The sequence below is a fragment of the Alnus glutinosa genome, chromosome 3 (assembly GCF_958979055.1).
Source record: "Alnus glutinosa chromosome 3, dhAlnGlut1.1, whole genome shotgun sequence".
In the NCBI taxonomy this organism is placed as follows: Eukaryota; Viridiplantae; Streptophyta; class Magnoliopsida; order Fagales; family Betulaceae; genus Alnus; species Alnus glutinosa.
The window spans coordinates 20,992,224-21,012,963 of record NC_084888.1 but is presented as its reverse complement, the minus strand read 5'-3'; the positions used below and the strand labels follow the sequence as shown (position 1 = coordinate 21,012,963).

The 20,740-nt window shown below is 41.8% G+C and overlaps 1 protein-coding gene across 1 annotated transcript; it reads right to left on the bottom strand.

The window, feature by feature from the left end:
* LOC133863093 (uncharacterized) lies at positions 1-18,837 on the bottom strand. Its single transcript, XM_062299085.1, has 3 exons — positions 18,315-18,837; positions 5,480-5,577; positions 1-223 (listed from the first exon to the last, which is right to left on the bottom strand). The coding sequence occupies exons 1-2, from the start codon at positions 18,706-18,708 to the stop codon at positions 5,504-5,506; spliced, it is 468 nt and encodes a 155-aa protein (XP_062155069.1). The 5' UTR covers positions 18,709-18,837; the 3' UTR covers positions 1-223; positions 5,480-5,503.
* Positions 18,838-20,740: the final 1,903 nt, after the last annotated feature.

The window sequence follows — 20,740 nt, the reverse complement described above, 5'->3', positions numbered from 1 at the left end:
TGATACATATAACATTCAATTGCAGGCTCAATTATTGACTTTAACACAGCATTTACATTGTCAGAATTATCAGCTACTGAAATTTTGGTATGAAATTATTCGCGAGCCTTACTAAACAGGTTGCATCTGTACAGCTCCTGCCATTGGCGAAAAGGTCTCTCTCAATTCATTTTCTGCAATCTTTTATCCCTTTTCAACACTGAATTTACACGTCCGGATGAGCCTGCATATCCAAGAAGCCAATTGATTTTAAGTATCCAAACATTCTACAATAAGATTTTACTTTTCTTTTTTCCTTCTTAATTGCAAAAAGTAATTTGTTACCACAACAAATTTTTTATTAGAAAGTTTATGAATTTATATTTTTTAAGCTACCGTGTGAATCTCAGAAGTTCAAACAGAGCAGCTCTCCCCCACTAAAATGTATCAGATCTAATGCAGGCGGATATCTTATATTGCAAGTATGTTTCTTCAAGATCTCAGGTCTAAGCCAAAGTAATTTAACTGTTTCCTATAAAAGCAAGACAGATTTCTTTTATTGCATTAAAAAGTCACTGCTCTTTAAATTGGTGGATGTGACTAATTTTTGTTTAGTAAAATTAGTCATTACTAGAGTTGTGTGCCAAGGATAGAATGGAGAGCATACTAGAGTTTGCTCATGCACTTCAGATGAACCTGTTGGATCCTATTCTGAATTTGGAGGAGAATGCAGTAAAGGAGTATGGGGACCTCAATAGAGCAGAGGAAAGTTCTTTTAGGCAGAGACGTCTTGAATCCAGTCGTTGAACTCAGGTGAACAAAATACTAAATTCTTTTTCAGAGCTATTCAGACTTTGCATGGGAGAAGCAGAATCGTTTCCATTTCCAACGAAGATGGTTTCACAATTGATGATCCTGCTGAGGTGAGCGAGTCTATTGTGAACTACTTTCAAAGGCTCCTAAGGGTTCATATGAGTACAATGTGGTTGATTTGTGCAGAGTCATCTTAGGAAGATTCTGAAGAGGAGATCAGATCTGTTTTGTTCTCCTTGAAGAGCAATAGAGCGCCCAGTCCGGATGGCTTCAGTGGTCAATTCTTTAAGAAGGCTTAGAACATAGTGGGCTGGGATGTTATTGTTGTGGTTAAGTCTTTTTCTGTCTTTGGTAGGCTGCTTAAAAAAGTTAATACTATTGCCATTGCCCTTCTTGGTTAAAAGACTTTCGTCCCATCTCTTGTTGTAATATGATTTACAAGTGTATAGCTAAGGTAATGGCAAACCGTCTTCAGGTATTCTTGGTGATATTTTTGGGAATCAACAAAATTTTATCGATGGAAGGAGGATTGGTGAAAATATTCTGTTAGCCCATGAGCTCTTGAGAAATTACCATAGGGAAAAAGGTACCCCCAGGTGTGCCTTAAAAGTTGATTTAATAAAGGTATGTGATTCTGTGAGTTGGGATTTCATCTTGGTGGTCCTTAGAACTATTGGATCGAGTTCCAGAGGTAATGGTGAGGTGGATTGAAGAATGCATTACTTCGCCTAGTTTCTCCATTTGTATCAATGGTGAGCTCAAGGGTTTCTTTCTTGGAGGTTGTATCTCATACAAGGTGATTCTTTATTGCCCTATTTGTTTGTTCTGGTGGTGGAGTTTCTTTTCTTTTTTTTGGGTTCTGGAATTATGGAAAAAAATGGTTAAGGGCGACCAATTTAGATTCCATTTGTTCTTTCTCATCTATGCTCTGCAGATGACTTAATTTTTGTAAAGTTGAGATGAGATTTGTTGCTCTGCTCAGTGATTTTCGGTTTCGATTTTAGGGTTATGTCCGGGTTGGTTGCTAAGCTTGAAAAGAGTAGTTTGTTTACCTGCGGAGTTGCTTGTCAAGGAGCAATTGTTGAGCATTTCAGGCTTCAAGGAATGAAATCTTTCTATTATATATGGGTATTGATTCTCTCTCGCCGCTTTGAAGCTCGGACGATGTATTAGATCGCAGAGTTTCTCGGGTGGTGGGTTTTCACATAGCGCTCTGTTTTTTGTTGTGTTCAGGTTTGGTTTTGGCTCGTCAGTTCTGAGCTAGGCTGGTGCTGGTCTCCGGCTAGTGGTGGAGCGGGTGCGTGGAGATACCATGCAGTGTTGATATGGAGAGGCGTTTCTCCGTGGAAGCAAAACAAATTCTTCTTTTTGGTGAGATTTGATAAGGCAGACTTTCGTTTGGAGGAAAGGAGGAAGGATTTTGTAGGGTATGTTTTTGTGGATGTCCAATGCTTCGTTTGGCTGGCGGATACGGTTGAGAGGTGCTGAAGTCTCCGGGTAAAGAAGATTTCATTAAGTCTTACCGTCAGGATGAGAAGGTGATGATGGTCCGTGGCGGTGGTAATAAGGCCGGCCATTATCTGGAGGTGGCCGTTTATGCAAAGGGTGGTCAGAAAGGTATCATCTGGCTTCTCGAGGGTCATGAAGGGTGGGGATGGCGATGGTTTGTAGGAGAGCTGCGCTAGTTATTGGTGCCTTTTGAAGCCAAATCTAGATTGACAAGTTCTGTTGAGATTTCAACAAAGGGGAAGCAAATGGGAGTAGGCACGAAGGCTTCTTCGTCTGGGCACTCCTTCACGGGAGTGGTGCGTGCAACAGCTAGTTCTGCCGCGGTCCCTAGTGAGTTAAAGACGCTGCCTTTAGGTCATCTTGATTTGTTTCCAGTGGCGGATTGTTTTGAGTGGACGAATGGAGGTGAGAATCCGAGATTGGCGGTGGATTGCTCTAAGTTGGAGAAGAATCTAAAAAGGGCGGAGGCTGACTCAGTGGGGATCATTGGGTCAGTGAAGAAGGCGAAAAAGAAGAAGGGCACTCTCATCAATCGCTCGCAGAAGAAGATTCTAGAGTATCCGTGGAGAAAGATGTTCGATCGGATAAAGGCTAAAGTGGGCCGTGTGGTTGGTTTTGGGCTGGACCAATTACCCTCTGTTAGAGGTGTTCGTTTGGGTTGGTTCTTGTCTAAGCCCAAACTGGTTGGTGAGACGATGGGCTCTGGTTTTGTTGAGAGCGACACGGGTACGCATGTTGGTCTAGGTTCAAGACTCGTTGCGGGTCCTAGATTCTCTTCAGATCCCGAGTCTGCACTGTCGCATGAAGTTGCAGTTTCTTCGTCGTCGATGGTCATGGCGCTGTCTTCATCTGCATCCAAGATTCTGGAAGTCTGCCAGGGTGGGTCTTCTCAGGAAGGTTTGTCTTCGGCGATGGAGGACGTAGCTCAATCTTCACAGGTGTTCGAGAACCCTGTTGCTCCAAGGTTTATCTTTCCTCCCTTGCCAACATCTTCTCCTGATCCTTTGTTTGCTGCTGCTGGGTTCTCTGCTACGGTAAAGGGGATGTTGTCTTCAGTGTCACTAGAAGGTTCCCTCAGGTCTAAGGGGCCATCTTCGACACTAGTTAGCAATGGGGTTGGGTCTGTTGAGCTCCGGATTCAACCCACTTCCACCAAGCAGAACTCGCTTTTATTCGGTGACTTATACTCAAGGGCGACAGAGCCTGGAGAAAGGATACGTCTCTCTATTCCAGCGTAGTCGGTATCTAAGCCTTTCCAGAGTTACCATAGGAAGGCTAGAGAAGGCAGAGCAGTGGATTTGAATGAGAGTTTAGTTGCAGAGTTTGTGGCGGCAATGATGATAGATATTGACAATGAGACTAAGTCTCTGCAGCGCTTGAAAGGGGTGGATCCTCTGCCTGTCGAGGAAGCCTCGGTGGCTGCGACGCAGCCATTGCTGGATTCTGGTGGAGTTGCGGCTTCCTTGAAGGTTGTTAAGCAATCTATTCCAACGAGGGGTATCCTTCGGAAGGGGTTCCTCAATCTGAGTCTATCTATGCAACCCCTTCTCTCGCCTGAAGTGTCGGCCGCGTTGTCATCTTCTCTTACTACTAAGGAAATTAGGGTGGAAGAGATTCCAACCCTTTTGGGTGGTTGCAACACTCCAAACGATGAAAAGGGTGAGGATTCTAAGATTAATGGCCTGATACAGTCTCAGGAGTGGCCGGTAGGCATTGGCCCTGATGGAGAGATCATAGTGTGGGATCATGGTGACGAGATTTGGAATAGGGAAGATGGAGAATCCCCTTTCCCTTTGGGTATTTTACATCCCGACATGCCCTTGGATTGGGCAATGGATGATGTTCATGGCAAGAATCCATCCTTGGCCATCCTGGAAGCCATTGAAGAGGAGTTTCATAGGGAAATAATGATAGCCCGCAAAAAGACTAAAGGCAGGACGGAGCTGTTGAACTTGAAAAGCTCTATTAACTACGGCAAAGCAAGCCTCCCTCTAGGCGTTAGAAAGGCAAGGCTCACATAACGTAGTATTCTGTGCCTTATGTGGGTCTTGAGGTTTTGAGGTCTAGTGGGTTTCTTTTTTCTTTTTTTTGGGCTGGTTTGGTGGTTCCTATGTATACTTCTTATGTACTTAAGGGCGCTTTACGCTTTGTTTTAATAAAAGTTTTATTACTTATCAAAATAACAGATATATGGGTATTTCTCTTATTTCTACTAGATTGAAAAAGTTTGATTGTGTAATTTTAGCAAAGAAGATCGCAGCCAAAGGCAAGTCTTGGGCTAGTAAGGCCCTTTCGTTTGCAGGTAGGCTTCAATTGATTAATTCCATCCTCTTTGTTATGCAAGTGTACTAGTCATCTCTCTTCATCCTTCCCAAGGGAGTGATATGTTAGGTTGAGAAAATCCTTAAGTCTTTTCTTTGGAAAGGTAGCGAGCTTAATAGCTCAAGGGCTAAAGTTTCATAGGACTACATTTGCCTTCCCAAGAAAGAGGGAGGTTTGGGTATCAAAAGTATGGAGTTGTGGAACAAAGCGGTTGTGCTAAAGCATGTATGGCCAATTTGCTCTAGTAATAGTCAATCTGGGCCAATTGGGTCGAACCAAATTTTATTAGGCATTAATCTCTAGGAGGTGAGACCTCCTTCAGATTGCTCCTAGTCTTGGAGGAAGATCTTGAACTTGAGAGATACCATTCAGCATAAGATTTCCTCGTTATTGGATCCTAGTAGTGTTTTTTCGGTCAAGAGGGCTTAGGATAGTTTGTCGGACCATGGCCCTGAGGTGTTCTGGCACAGATTGTTGTGGCATGGTAAAATTATTCCTCGTCACTATTCCTTTATCTTATGACTTGCTGTGAGAGGAAGGTTAAATACCCGCGATAGATTAGTTAGCTATAGCTTGCTTGGAGATATGAAATGTGTTTTCTATGGATTGGACATGGAGAATATTGACCAGCTTTTTGTTTGTTGCCCTTTCACAGTTTCACTGAGACTGTGTGGTGCAGTTTATGGTGTAGATGTCATATGTTAACAGGGGCTCCAATTCTCCCCCTACAATTAAGCTGGAAATCAAATTATTCTGACTATTTTTAATGATTAATATAAGTGTACAGCCTTTAACATATTTATATTTCTAGAGAAAAAAAGTATGCACACATAATTAAAATAATAATAAAAATCACCTAGATGCCAGTATAAAAGATGGTTCATCCTTCCTCATCCTCAGATTGAGACACATTATTTGGAATTGGCTCTGCTTCCACTGGCTGTGGAAATGCACCTAAATCCAAAGAAGAAAAAGCAGTGTCATGAACAATATCTCCACAGTTTAAATCATGATATGATCAGATAAATGTAGATTAAAGTTGAAATTCAATCTTCAACCCATAAAATTTTCCAGACTGGTGCTAAAATCACAATGATTTTCACCAAGCACCCGTTAGATATCCTACTAAAGTTGCAATAGAATTTTTAATGCCTAGATTTTTCCAGACTAGTACTAATTAATAAATCAGTTTGATTTTCACCTAAAACTTGTTAGATACCTTAATTATATGACCTTCTCAATAACATTGAGGAGCCAGGTAATTCAGATAAGAATAAGTACTCGACTCTCTCCTGCCTCTCTCTCCTCTAGAAGTGGCGTGTGTAGGCGCGTCCTACTAGGGATTTGCTCCGGCTAGTTGTCTCTGAGTGCGATCGTCGTCTTGGTGTGTCTGTCTTCTGGTTCTGATCTTTTTTCTTCCTTTCTTTCTTTGCCTCTCTACTATGGCTTCAGGAGTTGCGCGAGTTTATCTATTCTAGTTTAGCTAGGTAATGGAGAGCTGCTTCTCCTTGGAAGCTAAAGCCTTCTCCTTTTCAGATGAGTCCGAGCTTTGCTTGGAGGAAAGGAGGAAGGCGTTCGTTGGGAATATTTTTCTGGGCATCCATTGTTCTGTTTGGTTGAAGGATACGGTAAAGGAGGCAATGAAGGATCCAGGGAAGAAGGATTTTGTCAAGTCCTTCTGTGAGGAGGATGTGAAAGTTTTGATAGTTCGTGGGGGTGGTAACAAGGTCGGCCGGTACCTTGAGGTGGGCGCGTTTGCTGAGGGAGGTCGCAAAGGGGTTATTTGGCAACCAGAGGGCCGTCAAGGTTGGGGTTGGTATCAGGTTGTGGCTGAGCTGCAGCAGTTGCTGGAGTTTCTCAAGGCAAAGGATCAGTCGCTGATAGCCGAGGTGTCCGCTCCGAAGGGTAAACAGAAGGGGGTGGTTCTCTCGTCCGATCGCTCTTTCTCGGAAGTCCTATGCTCGGCAGCTAACATTGATGGGAAGGTTGTGGGTTTGAGGTATTTGGCGGTGATCCCTCTTGATCTGCTACCAAAGGTGGCTTGTAATGAGTTGGCGAATGGCAGAGAGGAGGTGAGATTGGCAGTGAATTGTTTTGAGTTTGAGTCTTGGTCCTCTGGGTCGTCGACGGCAGCTTCCTACGCAGCAATGAAGAAGACGAAGAGCAATTTTATCAATTGTTGCTTGAAGAAGCTTCAAGGGCTTTGTCGATTTGGGTTAGACCGGGTCAGAAGTTATCTAGGTCGTTTAGTTGGGTTGGGTTTTAAGCCCAAAGGATTTTAGGCCAAGGCTGGCAGCAAGAAGCCCATTCTCCAGCTTAAACTAGTTTGCAAGTCGTCGGGTCAAGGGTTCAAGCTCATTTTCAGGTCTTCCTTGCAGCCCAAAGGTCCTGGGCATGGCCCTTCAGGTCGGGAAGCAGCCCGCGAAGCCGCTGATTTGATTTCTTCGCCGGAGGTCTTGACGAAGGAAGGTTTTGGGGCTGACCAGATGAGTAATGCTCGTTCATCAGGTTCGCGCGCGCGTGGCAAACTCAGGTGATGGGGTTCTAGAGGTTGGGTCTGAGGTTTTTTCGAAGGTTCAACGAGATGGGCTCGATCCGATGAGAACTAGTCCAGAATTTTTGGCACCTCAGCCCAATTCTATCATGATGCTTGTGCCAAATTCAATCAAGTCAAAGTGGTCTTCTCTGGCTACGGTAAGTTTCGTGATTGGGTCCGTTACTTTTGGTGCTTCTAATTCAGGGGGGATTTCTTTGGGTGGCAAGGAGGATTCTCAAATGGATGTGATCCCTCCATTGGACGCGGTGCATAGGCCACAGTCTGCAAAGAAGCCCCAAGTTTTGCTGATTATTAATCCTCTCCGTCAAGTCCTGTTGTCGATGGTCTGGCCCCTACGCTGGACGAGATTCACAGGTCACAGTCTGTTAAGATCCAGACCACGACAAGTGTGGATGTGGGTTTTCTCCGGTGGGGTTTTATGAAGTCAAGGCCCTCTAGACCTCGGGGACGTTCTTCTTCAGCAGTCCCTCACCTCTAGCAGTTGTCAAAGGTTTCTTTGGCGCAAGTCAATGATCAGGAGGGTTTTGAGGATAGTCCTCACTTGCCTGTAGTGACGGTCGTTTCTCCCTCCTATTTGGGATGTAGCTCCTCAGGCATTCCCGCCGATGACAAGGATGGGGTGTCGAATGGTGAGGAGGTTGAGGATCCCCCCTTGGAGTTTCAGGATGCCATTGAAGATAACCTTCTTTGGATTGTAAAGCTTGTGCGTCCAAATAACAAAGGTAGGAGGGAGGTGTTGAACTGAAATAGCTCTATTAATTACGATGCAAGCGTATCTTCTCGGCGAGGGATAGGCAAGGCTCACATGCCATAACGTGTATGCTCCTTGTGGGTTCTGGGTTTGAAGGTCTTAGGGTTGAGGGTTTATTTGGATTTCTTCTTGTAGACAGTTTTGTTTGTTCTTGTGTATGTAGGAGCGCCTTACACTTTTTTTATAAAATTTATTGCTTATCAAAATAACGAAAAAAAACATTGAGGAGCCATGTGTAACCTACACCACCTAAAGATGCAGATAATGGTATTTAAGATATGTGAAGCCCAACCCCCAATATAAACCTTGAGAATATCTGGAGAATGACACTCCACCACATAGAATAAGATTTATCATTTTTAAAGGTTCCTATCACTTCCTATGATCTAGCATTAAGAGGTTTGGCAACCTAGTGCATGGGACAGAACTTCCCAAATACTCAAAAAAAAAAAAAAAAAATTAACATTTATTAGAAATTCATATAAAGAACCAGCAACAACAGCTAAAACTTAAATGTCTTTGAGTAAGCATCCTTATGGGCCATATCCCCACACCAAGATCATGCCAAAATCTAACTTTTGAACCGTCTCTCACTTCAAATTTGGTGCAACTACAAAACTTTCCCCAACCCCTCCTAATATTCCTCCATAAACCCACCTCATATGCCTCAACTGGCTCACTAGAACACCACTCTCCCCATGAGATCGGCGTACACAACTTAGGCCAACTCACCAGGTACTATTTAAACTCTTCGCCTAGCCCAAATCATAGGAAATCATGTTGGAGATTCTCAATATGGTTTGCAACACTCGAATGGAGAGGAAAGAGGGCCACGAAGTACACAGGTAAGTTGAATAGGGTATTCTTGATAAAGGTAATCCTACCACCCTTAAACAAATACAACATTTTCCAACTAGCCAACCAACATTCTATCTTTTCAATAACATTGTCCCATATATGCTTAGAGACCCCAAAGGAAGATCGAGATACTTCAAGGGAAAAGACACAACCCCACAACCCAAAATCCAAGCCAGCCTAGCCACATTATCAACATTTCCCACCGGAACCATTCTGACTTGGCCAAGTTCGTCTTCAAACCCGACACAACTTCAAATAATAAAAATAAGCTACGTAAAATGCAAAGATGATTTGGTTAACCCCACAAAAAAGCAAGGTGACATCCGCAAACAAAATATGAGAAGTATCAACCCTTGTCCCCACAGAGAAGCCAAACAACAATCCTCCACTCACAGCAGTTGAAATCAACTTACCCAATGCCTCTATCACTAGAACAAACAACAAATGAGACAAAGGGTCCCCTTTAGGATTGGCAATTTTTGACACAACCTGTGAATCCGACACGAACACGACATGAAGTTATAGAGTTTGGGTTTAGCCTAAACGGGTTCGGGCCATAAACGGGTTGACCCATTTATGACACGTTTATAAGCGGGTCAACCCGAGCGTTTAATTTTTTTTAAAAAAAAAAAAACAAGAAAGAAATTAAGCTTTGAAGAAAAGAAACCCTAGCAGCCGCCTAGCGTCATTTGACTCATGTCTTCAAAAAAAAAAAAAAAAAAAATACAAACTCCGGCAATGCCGCTTGATCTCCACTCTCCACTGCTGATCATGACTGTCCAGTGCCGCCAAGCCGCTTGTGAGTCTCCTCTCCAGCGCCGCTCGTCCAAAAGATACTCACTAGCCATTACTTCATGATTGATTGCGAAGAAATCGGACGGTGGCCGAGGTAGTTTTGACGCATAAGAGCTAAAAAATGGAAGTTGGGGAGGAGAATATGGACCTTGGAGAGGAGATTATAATGGGAAACTTCCCTCCTATGGTGATTAAACTTCAGACAACCTGTCAAGTTAGTTTTACACAATCAGTTCAAATAAACTCAATATGTGTAAATCTCAGATCTGGTTCGCTTCTTGGTGCTACTGGTGTTGACTTGGTTTAGATTTTGTTTTTGTGGTATTACTGCTTATTCGTTTGTTCCCTAAGATGCCCAAAACTTTTTAATGTTATAGGTTGAAATTAAGAAGCTAAATCTGGTTTACATGCGAACTTCCCTCCTGTGGTGATTAAACTTCAGACAACCTGTCAAGTTAGTTTTACACATTCAGTTCAAATAAACTCAGTATGTGTAAATCTCAGATCTGGTTCGCTTCTTGGTGCTACTGGTGCTAACTTGGTTTAGATTTTGTTTTTGTGGTATTACTACTTATTCGTTTGTTCCCTAAGATGCCCAAAACTTTTTAATGTTATAGGTTGAAATTAAGAAGCTAAATCTGGTTTACTTTCACATCCCTCCCTCTTTGGGGATTGATTTCTTGTTTACTAAGCCTAAGGATTGATTTCTGTTTACTAAGCCTAACGGCAGAGGGTGGTTGCTGAAAAACCTTAAAAAGTAGTCAGTGGGTACATATTTAGTTGTTAATTCATTCGTGTTGGGTCGGGTCAACCTGGCATGACCCGTTAGGCAAACAGGTCAAGCGTGTCATGTCAGGTTACCCGACTTATAAACATGTCGTGTTCAGGTTTCATATGTCAACCCATTTAGCTAATCGTGTCGGGTTCGGGTTGGCCTAAACAGGTTGGTAGGTCAATCGAGTCGACCCCATGCCAACCCATTTTGCCAACTGTAGTCCCCTTGCCTATAGCCACGAGAGCTACTAACCATTCACCAAAACCAAAAAACGCACTAAGGAAACAATGAGCTATCCAAGAGCACCACTTCCCCCCAAATCCGCATCTTCACAACAATACAATAGAAAATCCCAATTATCAAGATCATAGCCTTTTCATCCCCAAATCTCACTCTGCTATCAAGGCAATCATTGGCAATAATAATAAGATCTAGAATTTACCTACCTCGGATGAAGCATTTTCAGACTTAGAAATGATCTTCTCCAACACCTCTTAAGCCTATTTGCTAGAATTTTAGTAATAATCTTATAAATGCTACCACCCAGATTGATCAGGCAAAAATCATTGGGATCGACAGCCCAAGGAATCTTTGGAATGAGGGCGAGGAACGTAGCATTAAGGCTTCTCTCAAACTTACCACTGGCATGGAACTCATGAAGTACCTTTATCCTCTTTCAGAATGACCCAAAAAGCTTGGAAGAACTCCATAGAAAAATCATCAGGGTCCGGTGCCTTGTCACTATTCATTACTTTCACAACCTCCCACACTTCCCTTTCCTCAAACTCTCTCTCCAACTAGCTAGCCTCAACCTCATCAATAGAATCAAAGGAAAGACCATCCACTACAGGCCTCTAACTACAATTCTCGATAAATAGCCCCTTATAAAACTAAACAATATGCTCGTTGATTTCCAAACAAGAAGCAGAAATTGTGCCATCAATCATCAAGGAGTCAATGGTGTTCCTTCTTCTGTTGGAGTAGCCATTCTGTGAAAAAACTTTGTGCACATATCACCCTCCTTAAGCCACAAGGCCCTAGATTTCTGCCTTCAACTCACCTCCTCCATGACGGTAGATCTTTCTAACTCGCTCAAAATTTCAGCCTTCTTCATTTTCTCCTCAGCACCTAAAGCCCTTTCTTCTTCAATGACATAAAATACATGTAACTCTTGTAGAGGGATCTTCTTCCTTTCAACATTGCCAAAAATCTCCTCATTCCATCTCTTTAAGTCAGCTTTCAAAGCCTTGAGCTTGTTAGCTAAAATGAAGCTAGGAGAGCCTTGAAAAAGATAAGGGTTCCACTATTGTTTCACCCTGTCCACAAAACCCTCAGACTTAAGCCAAATATTTCGAATTTGAAGGGCCTACTACTACATGAAAGTCACCATAGTCGAGGAGGATCGGGAAGTGATCCGAAAAGAGTCTAGGAAGTCTCCTTTGTGACACACTAGGAAACTGGGCTTACCATTCCGGACAGACCAAGAATCTATCAATTCTGGACCAAGTGGGAACATCCCAATTATTCGACCAAGTAAAAGTTCCCCCCGCAAGAGGAAGTTCCATCAAACCTTGCTCAAAACGAAATCAGAAAACTCCACCATAGCTCGGCATAAACGAGCTTCACCCAATCTCTCACTAGGGAATCTAGTAACGTTGAAATCACCCCCAATACACCAAGACAAATTCCATCAATTGGGTAATATAGCCAACTCTTCCAAAAGGAGCCTTTTATCCCTATCAGAATTAGGGCCATAAATACCTGCAAAAGCCCAAGTGAACTAATCCTCAACATCTCTAATAGTGACAGCCATGGATTGTCATTTTGGTTTTCATTTTCCCTAAAAGAGTGTTTGGAGGACCAAGGTTCCGTTCAAGGTGGCCTTTTTTGTGTGGTTGGCAGTCCTAGGGAAGATCCTTACCACGGACAATCTACAAAAGCGGCGCGTCATTGTGGTTAATTGGTGTGTTAAGTGTAAAAGAAATGGAGAGTCAATGGATCATCTTTTTCTTCATTGTGAGGTTGCTTGAGCCATTTGGACTGTTTTCTTCAATCAATTCAGGTTGTCTTGGGTTATGCCTAGACGAGTAGTCAATTTGTTTGCTTGTTAGTGGAATTTCAACAGCACTCGAAACACTGTAGTATAAAAGATGGTGTCTTCGTGCCTTTTGTGGTGTCTATGGAGAGAAAAGAATGATAGGTGTTTTGAGTGTCAATGGACAGCTGTGCTGTCCATAATTGTTCATTGTTTCCTTACTTTTCAGCCCCCGATTCTTTCCTTATTTCTCCATCTCTTATTTTGTATAGTTGGCATATATATATTTGACCGAATATAGTTTATATGTATAAGGCTAGAATCATGCGGGACTTTATTTTCTTTCCATGTATAGCATTTGTGTAAAGCCTTTATAATAGACAGAACTCAAGGCTAAAGGTAGCCATTCACATAATATTTTGTCATGGTATCAGAGCCCAATTGCTAAATTTTTCCTTCTCCTGAATTTTTTTTCTTCTCGGCTCTCGGTTTCTGGTCTTTCGCTAGTCTGGGTACTCACCGCACAGTGATCTGTCACTCTCGGCACAATTTTCTCGGCCTCAGTCTCTCGGAACAGTTTTCTGCAGCTTGTGTTGGTGTTTTTCGGTAGTATCTGTTTGATTCTCGGTGGTTTTCTCGGCACTTCTCTGGGCAACAGTGCAGTTTGTCCCTCTCAGTGGATTTCTCGGCAAGTCTCTCTTCTAGGGTTCTCTTTCTTCCCTATGGATTCAGCTTCTGTGTGTGTTAAGTTTACCGGCACCAATTATGCTACCTGGGCATTTCAGTTTGAGTTCTTTCTCAAGGGCAAAGCGCTTTGGGGTCATATTGATGGCACGGATGTTGACTCATCGTCCACTTTTGAAAAATCTAAGGCTGACGGGTCTTCTCCGTCCTGAGCTGTGCTTGATGCACGTATCATGTCCTAGCTTCTTGGTTCCATGGAGTCTCATATTGTCACTCACTTGCGGCCTCATCGCTCTGCTCAAGCCATGTGGGCTTATTTGAAGAAGGTTTATCATCAAGATAATGATGCTCGTCGCTTTCAGTTAGAACATGCAATTGCCATGTTTCAGCATAATAGTCTTTCCATCCAAGACTATTACTCGGGTTTTTTGACTCTTTGGCACGAATATGCTGCCTTAGTTACCGCGGAAGTTCCTGCTGCTGCTCTTTCTGCTATTCAAACTCTTCACGCCACTACCCAGCGTGATCAGTTTCTTATGAAACTTCGCCCAGAATATGAATCTGTTCGCTCCTCTTTACTGAATCGCTCTCCGGTTCCCTCTCTTGATGTTTGTTTTGGTGAGTTACTTCGAGAAGAACAACGTCTTAGTACTCAAGCTATTTTGGAGCAATCTCATGGCAGTTCTGGGGCTGCAACTATGGCCTTTTCTACCCAAGGCCGTGAACCGCCTATGCATTCTCGGACCTTGCGATGTTTCTGCTGCAAGGAATCTGGGCATATTGCTGTTAATTGTCCTAAAAAATTCTGCTCTTATTGCAAGAAGAAGGGTCACATTATCAAAGAATGTCGTATTCGTCCCTCAAATCGTCCAACCCAAACATTTCAGACTTCAGTTCTTGCCACGACTACTGCTGCTCCTGCCACCCCTCCTGCACTAGATTATTGCACTCCAGCAATGGTGCAACAGATTCTGATTTCAGCCTTATCAGCAATGGGGTTTCAAGGTAAACATTCCCCTAAACTTTGGTATGTGGACTCGGCAGCTTCTAATCACATGACTCCTACTCACACCGCTTTGCGTCATGTTCGGCCCTATGCTGATACATCTGTTATTCAGACTGCCAATGGCAGTTCTCTGCCAATAGCTGCTGTCGGAGATGCCTCTTCTACGCTCACTGATGTGTTTCTTGCTCCTCAGCTTTCCACAAATCTTATTTCGGTTGGCCAATTAGTTGAAAACAATTGTGATGTTAAATTTTCTGGTGATGGTTGTGTTGTGCAGGACCAGGTAACAGGGGAGCAGATCGCGAAGGGACCTAAAGTGGAGCGCTTGTTTCCACTATTTTTACCTATTCCAGTTTCTTCTCCAGTTTCTTCTATTAAGTCTTTTGCTTGTAATAATGTTTCCGATCTTAGTATGGTGTGGCAACGTCGTTTGGGCCATCCCAATACTCAGATTTTATCTTATGTATTGAACTCTGGTTTACTTGGTAATAAAAGCAATTCTTCTTTCTCTCTTGAGTGTGCTTCTTGCAAACTTGGTAAAAGCAAAATTCTTCCCTTTCCTTTGCATGCTAGTCGGGCATCTCACTGCTTTGACCTTATCCATAGTGATGTTTGGGGTCCTTCCCCAGTGAGTTCACATGAAAAATTTAAATACTATGTGACTTTCATTGATGATCATAGCAGATTTACTTAGGTCTACTTTCTTCGCTCTAAATTTGAGGTCTTTCGTATTTTCACTAAGTTTTTTGCGTATGTTACCAATCAATTTTCTTCTTCTATTAAGACATTACGCACCGATTCCAGTGGTGAATATTTGTCTACTGAGTTTCAGACTTTCTTGGCGTCTAAGGGTATTCTTCATCAACGTTCATGTCCCTCTACTCCTCAACAAAATGGAGTAGCTGAACGCAAAAATCGTCATCTCCTTGATGTGGTACGTACTCTCTTGTTAGAATCTTCTGTTCCGTCCATGTTTTGGGTAGACGCTATGAAAACTGCTACTCACTTGATTAACCGTTTACCTTCTCAAGTCCTACATATGGAGTCTCCCTATTTCCGCTTATTTGCTAAGCAACCTAGTTATGATAACCTTCGTACTTTTGGTTGTGTATGCTTTGTTCATTTACCTCCTCATGAGCGACATAAATTATCTGCTCAATCTGTCCGTTGTGCTTTCTTGGGATATAATGTGTGTCAAAAGGGATTTGTTTGCTATGATCCTATCTTACATCGTACTCGCATTTCTAGGAATGTTATTTTCTTTGAAAACCAACATTTCTTTCATGTGTCCTCTCTGCCATCATCTTCTACTATGGTTCTTCCCTCCTTTAAGGAGGGGCTCTCATATCTTCCTCCTGTTAGTTCCCGATTTAAACCAAGTATTGTGTATACAAGACGCTCCCGCCCACAGTCTCTTCCGGTAGCTCACCCGGTATCTGATCCTACCGCGCTCCAGATTCAATCCGTGGCAGCACCTCCTGTGCCTTTGGTTCGTCGCTCTTCTCGAGTGTCTGTCCCTCTGGATAGGTATGGCTTTTCTCCTTCCAGTGCTGAAAATTCTATTTCAGCTCTTACTGCTACATTGGCCAATTTTGATATTCCCAACTGTTACTCACATGCTGCCAAGCATGATTGTTGGCGACAAGCTATGCAGGAAGAAATTGCCGCTCTAGAGGCCAATCACACCTGGGACATTGAACCCTGTCCTCCTACTGTTGTGCCTCTGGGATGCAAATGGGTTTACTTAGTCAAAGTTCGATCTGATGGAAGTTTGGACCGTTACAAGGCTCGGCTTGTTGCTCTTGGAAATAATCAGGAGTATGGTGTCAATTATGAAGAGACTTTTGCTCCAGTGGCTAAAATGACAACTGTTCGTACGATTCTCGCCCTTGCTGCTTCCAATGATTGGTCTCTACATCAGATGGATGTTAAGAATGCCTTTCTCCATGGGGATCTGAAAGAGTGTATTTACATGAAGCCACCTCCAGGCTTGTTTTCATCTCCGACTTCACATGTGTGTAAGCTTCGTCGCTCCCTTTATGGTCTCAAACAGGCTCCGAGGGCCTGGTTTGATAAATTTCGCACCACTTTATTACAATTTTCATTCAAGCAGAGCAAGTATGACACCTCTTTGTTTCTTCGGAAATCTGACATGGGTATTGTTCTTCTATTGGTTTATGTTGATGATATTGTGATCACTGGTTCCGATTCGATTTTACTTGACCAGCTCAAAACTCATCTCTCGGGGTCCTTTCATATGAAAGATCTTGGGTCTCTCACATATTTTCTTGGTCTTGAGGTGCATCGTGGTCCCTCTGGCATTTCTCTCAATCAACATAAGTATGCTAGTGACTTGGTGGCTACAGCTGGTCTTCAAGAGGCTCCTTCCGTTGATACTCCCATGGAATTAAATTTCAAGCTTCACAAAGAGGAGGGCGACTTACTTGCTGATCCCAGCTTATACCGGAAGTTGGTGGGGAGCCTCGTTTATCTCACCATTACTAGACCGGACATTTCTTTTGCTGTCCAGCAAGTCAGCCAGTTCCTTTAGACTCCTCGTCATCTACATTTGACTGCTGTCCGAAGAATCATACGCTATGTTTGCGGTACTTCTGCCCGTGGCTTATTCTTTCCTGCCAGCAATTCTACTCGTCTTGCCGATTATAGTGATGCTGATTGGGCTGGTTGTGCAGATACTCGTCGCTCCATCACTGGTTGGTGTGTGTTCTTAGGTGATGCCTTGATCTCCTGGAAAAGTAAGAAGCAAGACAGAGTCTCTAAGTCATCTACGGAATCTGAGTACCGCGCTATGTCTCTTGCTTGTTCAGAAATTATTTGGCTTCGTGGTTTGCTTGCTGAGTTAGATGTTTTTGAGACCGACCCTACACCGCTACATGCCGATAATACCAGTGCTATTCAAATCACGGCCAATCCTGTCTATCATGAGCGCACCAAGCATATTGAAGTGGACTGTCACTCTATCCGGGAAGCCTTTGAAGCTAGGATTATCACTCTTCCACATATTTTCACTGATCTACAAATTGCGGATATTTTCACCAAGGCTCTCACTCGTCATCGACATTGCTTCCTAAGTAGCAAATTGATGCTTGTTGATCACCCTGCATCAATTTGAGGGGGGCTGTCAATGGACAGCTGTGCTGTCCATAATTGTTCATTGTTTCCTTACTTTTCAGCCCCCGATTCTTTCCTTATTTCTCCATCTCTTATTTTGTATAGTTGGCATATATATATTTGACCAAATATAGTTTATATGTATAGGGCTAGAATCATGCGGGACTTTATTTTCTTTCCATGTATAGCATTCGTGTAAAGCCTTTATAATAGACAGAACTCAAGGCTAAAGGTAGCCATTCACATAATATTTTGTCATTGAGGACCTCGAGAAAACTATGGAGGAGTTGAAATCTTTATTCTTCAACATATTGTATCTTTGAACAACTGCTTATGTTGTTCCATTAGTAATTAGTTATCACAATTTTCTTGTTCTTTTTGTCCCTACTACCTGGGTGCCTTCGTTTGTATACTCCCTATATATACATGAAGGCACATTACGCTTTTAATTATATCTCGATTAATTAAAAAAAATGTTATTTAGTAGACTCTTGTACGATTATTATACAACTGATACAACTGGATGATGAGTCATTAAAAATCAGCTATTGTATCAGCACTTACAAAAAAAAAAAACAAGTGCATCCATGGACTAATTTTTACTATCACGTCATCCAGTTGTACAGGAGTCTACTAAATAGAACTACTCAATTTCTTTCGATGAGAATGAATCTATCATATCAGAAACAAATTTGATGTTTAACAATTTTCCATCACAAAGAGTTTATACGAATTGATATTTTACTGGACATCCAAGCATCGATAAAGATATGGCTTTTTCTGAGATGGTTTAAACAAGGCATGATCCTGAAAGGGATTTGGTTACAGATAAATTAAGCAAAATTAAAATTCTCTCTCTCTCTCTACACACAAAGAAACGAGGGGTCATCTCCTAAACAACAAACACAAGCAAATCCTCATATTTGTTTTAGTGGGACACAAAACAGTCATGAATTGATATACAGACGAATTTCACTAATTTCGGCTCTTAAACACCACAAACACAAAAGGATGGCTAAAATCTTAACCCAACAAAAATTGTAAAGAAAAAAAAAAAAAAAAAAACCCAGAAACAGAAAAGGAAAAAATGGACCAAACCATTGATGAAGTAGGCGGAAGAAGGCCAGCCACGGTCGGAGGTGGTGGCCATGGACTCCTCCTGGGTCAAGGGATTGGCCAACTGATGGACCAAGTGGGCGAGGCCGTGGGAGCAGGAGCGCGGGCGCGGTGGCACCCAGTAGGAGGCGCCCGGGAGGAAGGGGAGCCAGTCCGGTGCGGAGCGGCGGACGATGATGCGGTGGATGGCGTCCTCCAGCTGGCGGACAAGGGGATCAGAAGAAGAGTCGGTGAGGTCGGCGAGGTCGGCCAGTTGGTGGGGCTTGGAGGATTGGCTGGATTGAGTTCGGAGAGTGAGGAGGCGAGATTTGGGGGAGCGGTGGCGGGGGAGGGTGGTCAGGGTCAGGGTCAGGGTCTGGGAGAAGGACCTTGCCATGTCGTGGTCTCTACACTCTACACACGGAATGGGGTGGACCGACACAGAGTGGAAGATGTGTAATCTTCGGACGAAGGAAGGTGTGAGAGAGACTAGAGTCTAGAAACTTGTTGTGGTGAGACTTTCCTTAGCTAGGTGCCGTGGGACATGGCAATGTGAAAATCTTAAAAATAATGATAGTTTGAAGGTTGGATTTTTGAAATTATAATTCAATTTTTATTTAGTGTGTGAATTTTGAGATTTGACTTTTTTGAGATAAAATTATATAAAATATGATTTGTTTAGAAAAAGTTGAATAAAATATGATTTTTTTAAAAAAAAAGTTGAATAAAATATGATTTACAAAAACAGAATTATATTTATTTTTGAAATCATGGTTGCCAAAAGAATAATTAATTTTAATTTTAGGGGTTAAATACCCTATTAGTACCTGAATTTTAAGCTTTTTTAAATTTAGTACCTGGGTTTTCATTTATTTTATAGGTGGACCTGAGTTTAGAGGTAAAAACCACTTTGGTACTTCTGTTATACTTTCCGTCCAAATATTAACGGCCCGCCATGTGTCAACTCCTGAGGTGGACACGTGGCACTATATAAAAAAATATATATTTAAAAATTAATTAAAAATAATAAAAAAATTTAAAAGAAATTTTAAAAAATGGACAAACAAAAAAAAAAGAAGAAGAAAAGGAGGGGTCGCTGAAATTTTTAATTTTTTTTATATAGTGCCACGTGGTAGACCTTTAATATTTGAACAGAAAATGTAACAGAAGTACCAAAGTGGTTTTTATTCCTAAACTAAGGTCCACCTATGAAACAAATGAAAACTCAGGTACTAAATTTAAAAAAGCTTAAAACTCATGTACCAATAAGATATTTAACCCTAATTTTGGACAACTTTCAAAAAATCTCAATTTTCCTTCACGATTTCAAGACTATAAACACCAATTGGACAGGCAGCCATAAATGAATTATCAATAACTGGTTGTAGGAAGGAGATTTGTGTATTCCATTAACAAGTTCAATGCACTTATCTCAAATTTTCATAGATTAATTAGAATACAAATCATTCAAAGAAATTAGGGGCTCCTAAAGGGCTCAAATACCGACAAGCTTTACTAGTAAGATTAAGGCACTCATCTCAAAGTTTCATAGATTAATTGGCACACCAATCATCTAAGAGAATTGGGGACTACTAGAAAGCCTAAATACTAACAGGATGTAGAAAAAGCCCACTTGCAAGCTCAAAGTACTCATCTCAAATTTCCATAGATTGATTATCACACCAATCTTTCAAGAGAATTGGGGGCTACTTGAAGGTCCATCCATTGGAAGACCTAGCTGACCTCTAGCATGAAGGATCGACGACCCTGAGGTCCGACGACCTAACAATTCGACGATGCCATTGAGTAGACAATTCTCCCCTCTGTCAGCTCAGCTAATCGAACGCTCACGCCATATTTCTATTCTTAACAGATTAAATGAGAGAATCTCCACATTAGGTAACAAACTCTTGATAGGAGTCCAACAAACCCTAGGCGGTCGTTGCCCTATATAAAGAGCTCAGATGAGCCTCACATGTATGCAATTTGACCCTTATTTAAACTCTACCAAAATATCTATTCGCCATACACTTGGGCATTGGAAAGGATTCACTTGATTCAACTGATGAACCCTTCTAAACCTTTATTTCTTTTGCAGAGCTCCTACTTAAAAAAAAAAAAAAAAAAAAAAAAAAAAAAAAAAAAAAAAAAAAAAAGTATCTAGGTCACTATCTTGCATAACAATGGACTAGTTTGGCAAACCCCTCCCCCTCACCTCTAAGTTTCTCTTAAAAAAAATCAACTTTAAACATTTTAACTTTTTTCATTTTTTCTATTACATCAATCACTTTTTATTATTATTAAATAAAAATAAAAATAAAAAAAAATAAAAAAATAAAAAAACCACTAGAAAACAATTTTTTTTCTTCACTTTTTTTTATCCAAAAAATTTAAAACTTATTTCTACTTTATATCACATCAATAACTTC

What these genes read in the sequence shown, in the direction of transcription:
- LOC133863093 (XM_062299085.1), bottom strand. Translation starts at nt 18,708, where the DNA reads ATGGCAAGGTCCTTCTCCCAGACCCTGACCCTGACCCTGACCACCCTC. An exon ending in TTCCGCCTACTTCATCAATG is followed by an intron (nt 5,578 to 18,314) that starts GTTTGGTCCATT and finishes CTTTGGATTTAG; the next exon opens with GTGCATTTCCACAGCCAGTG.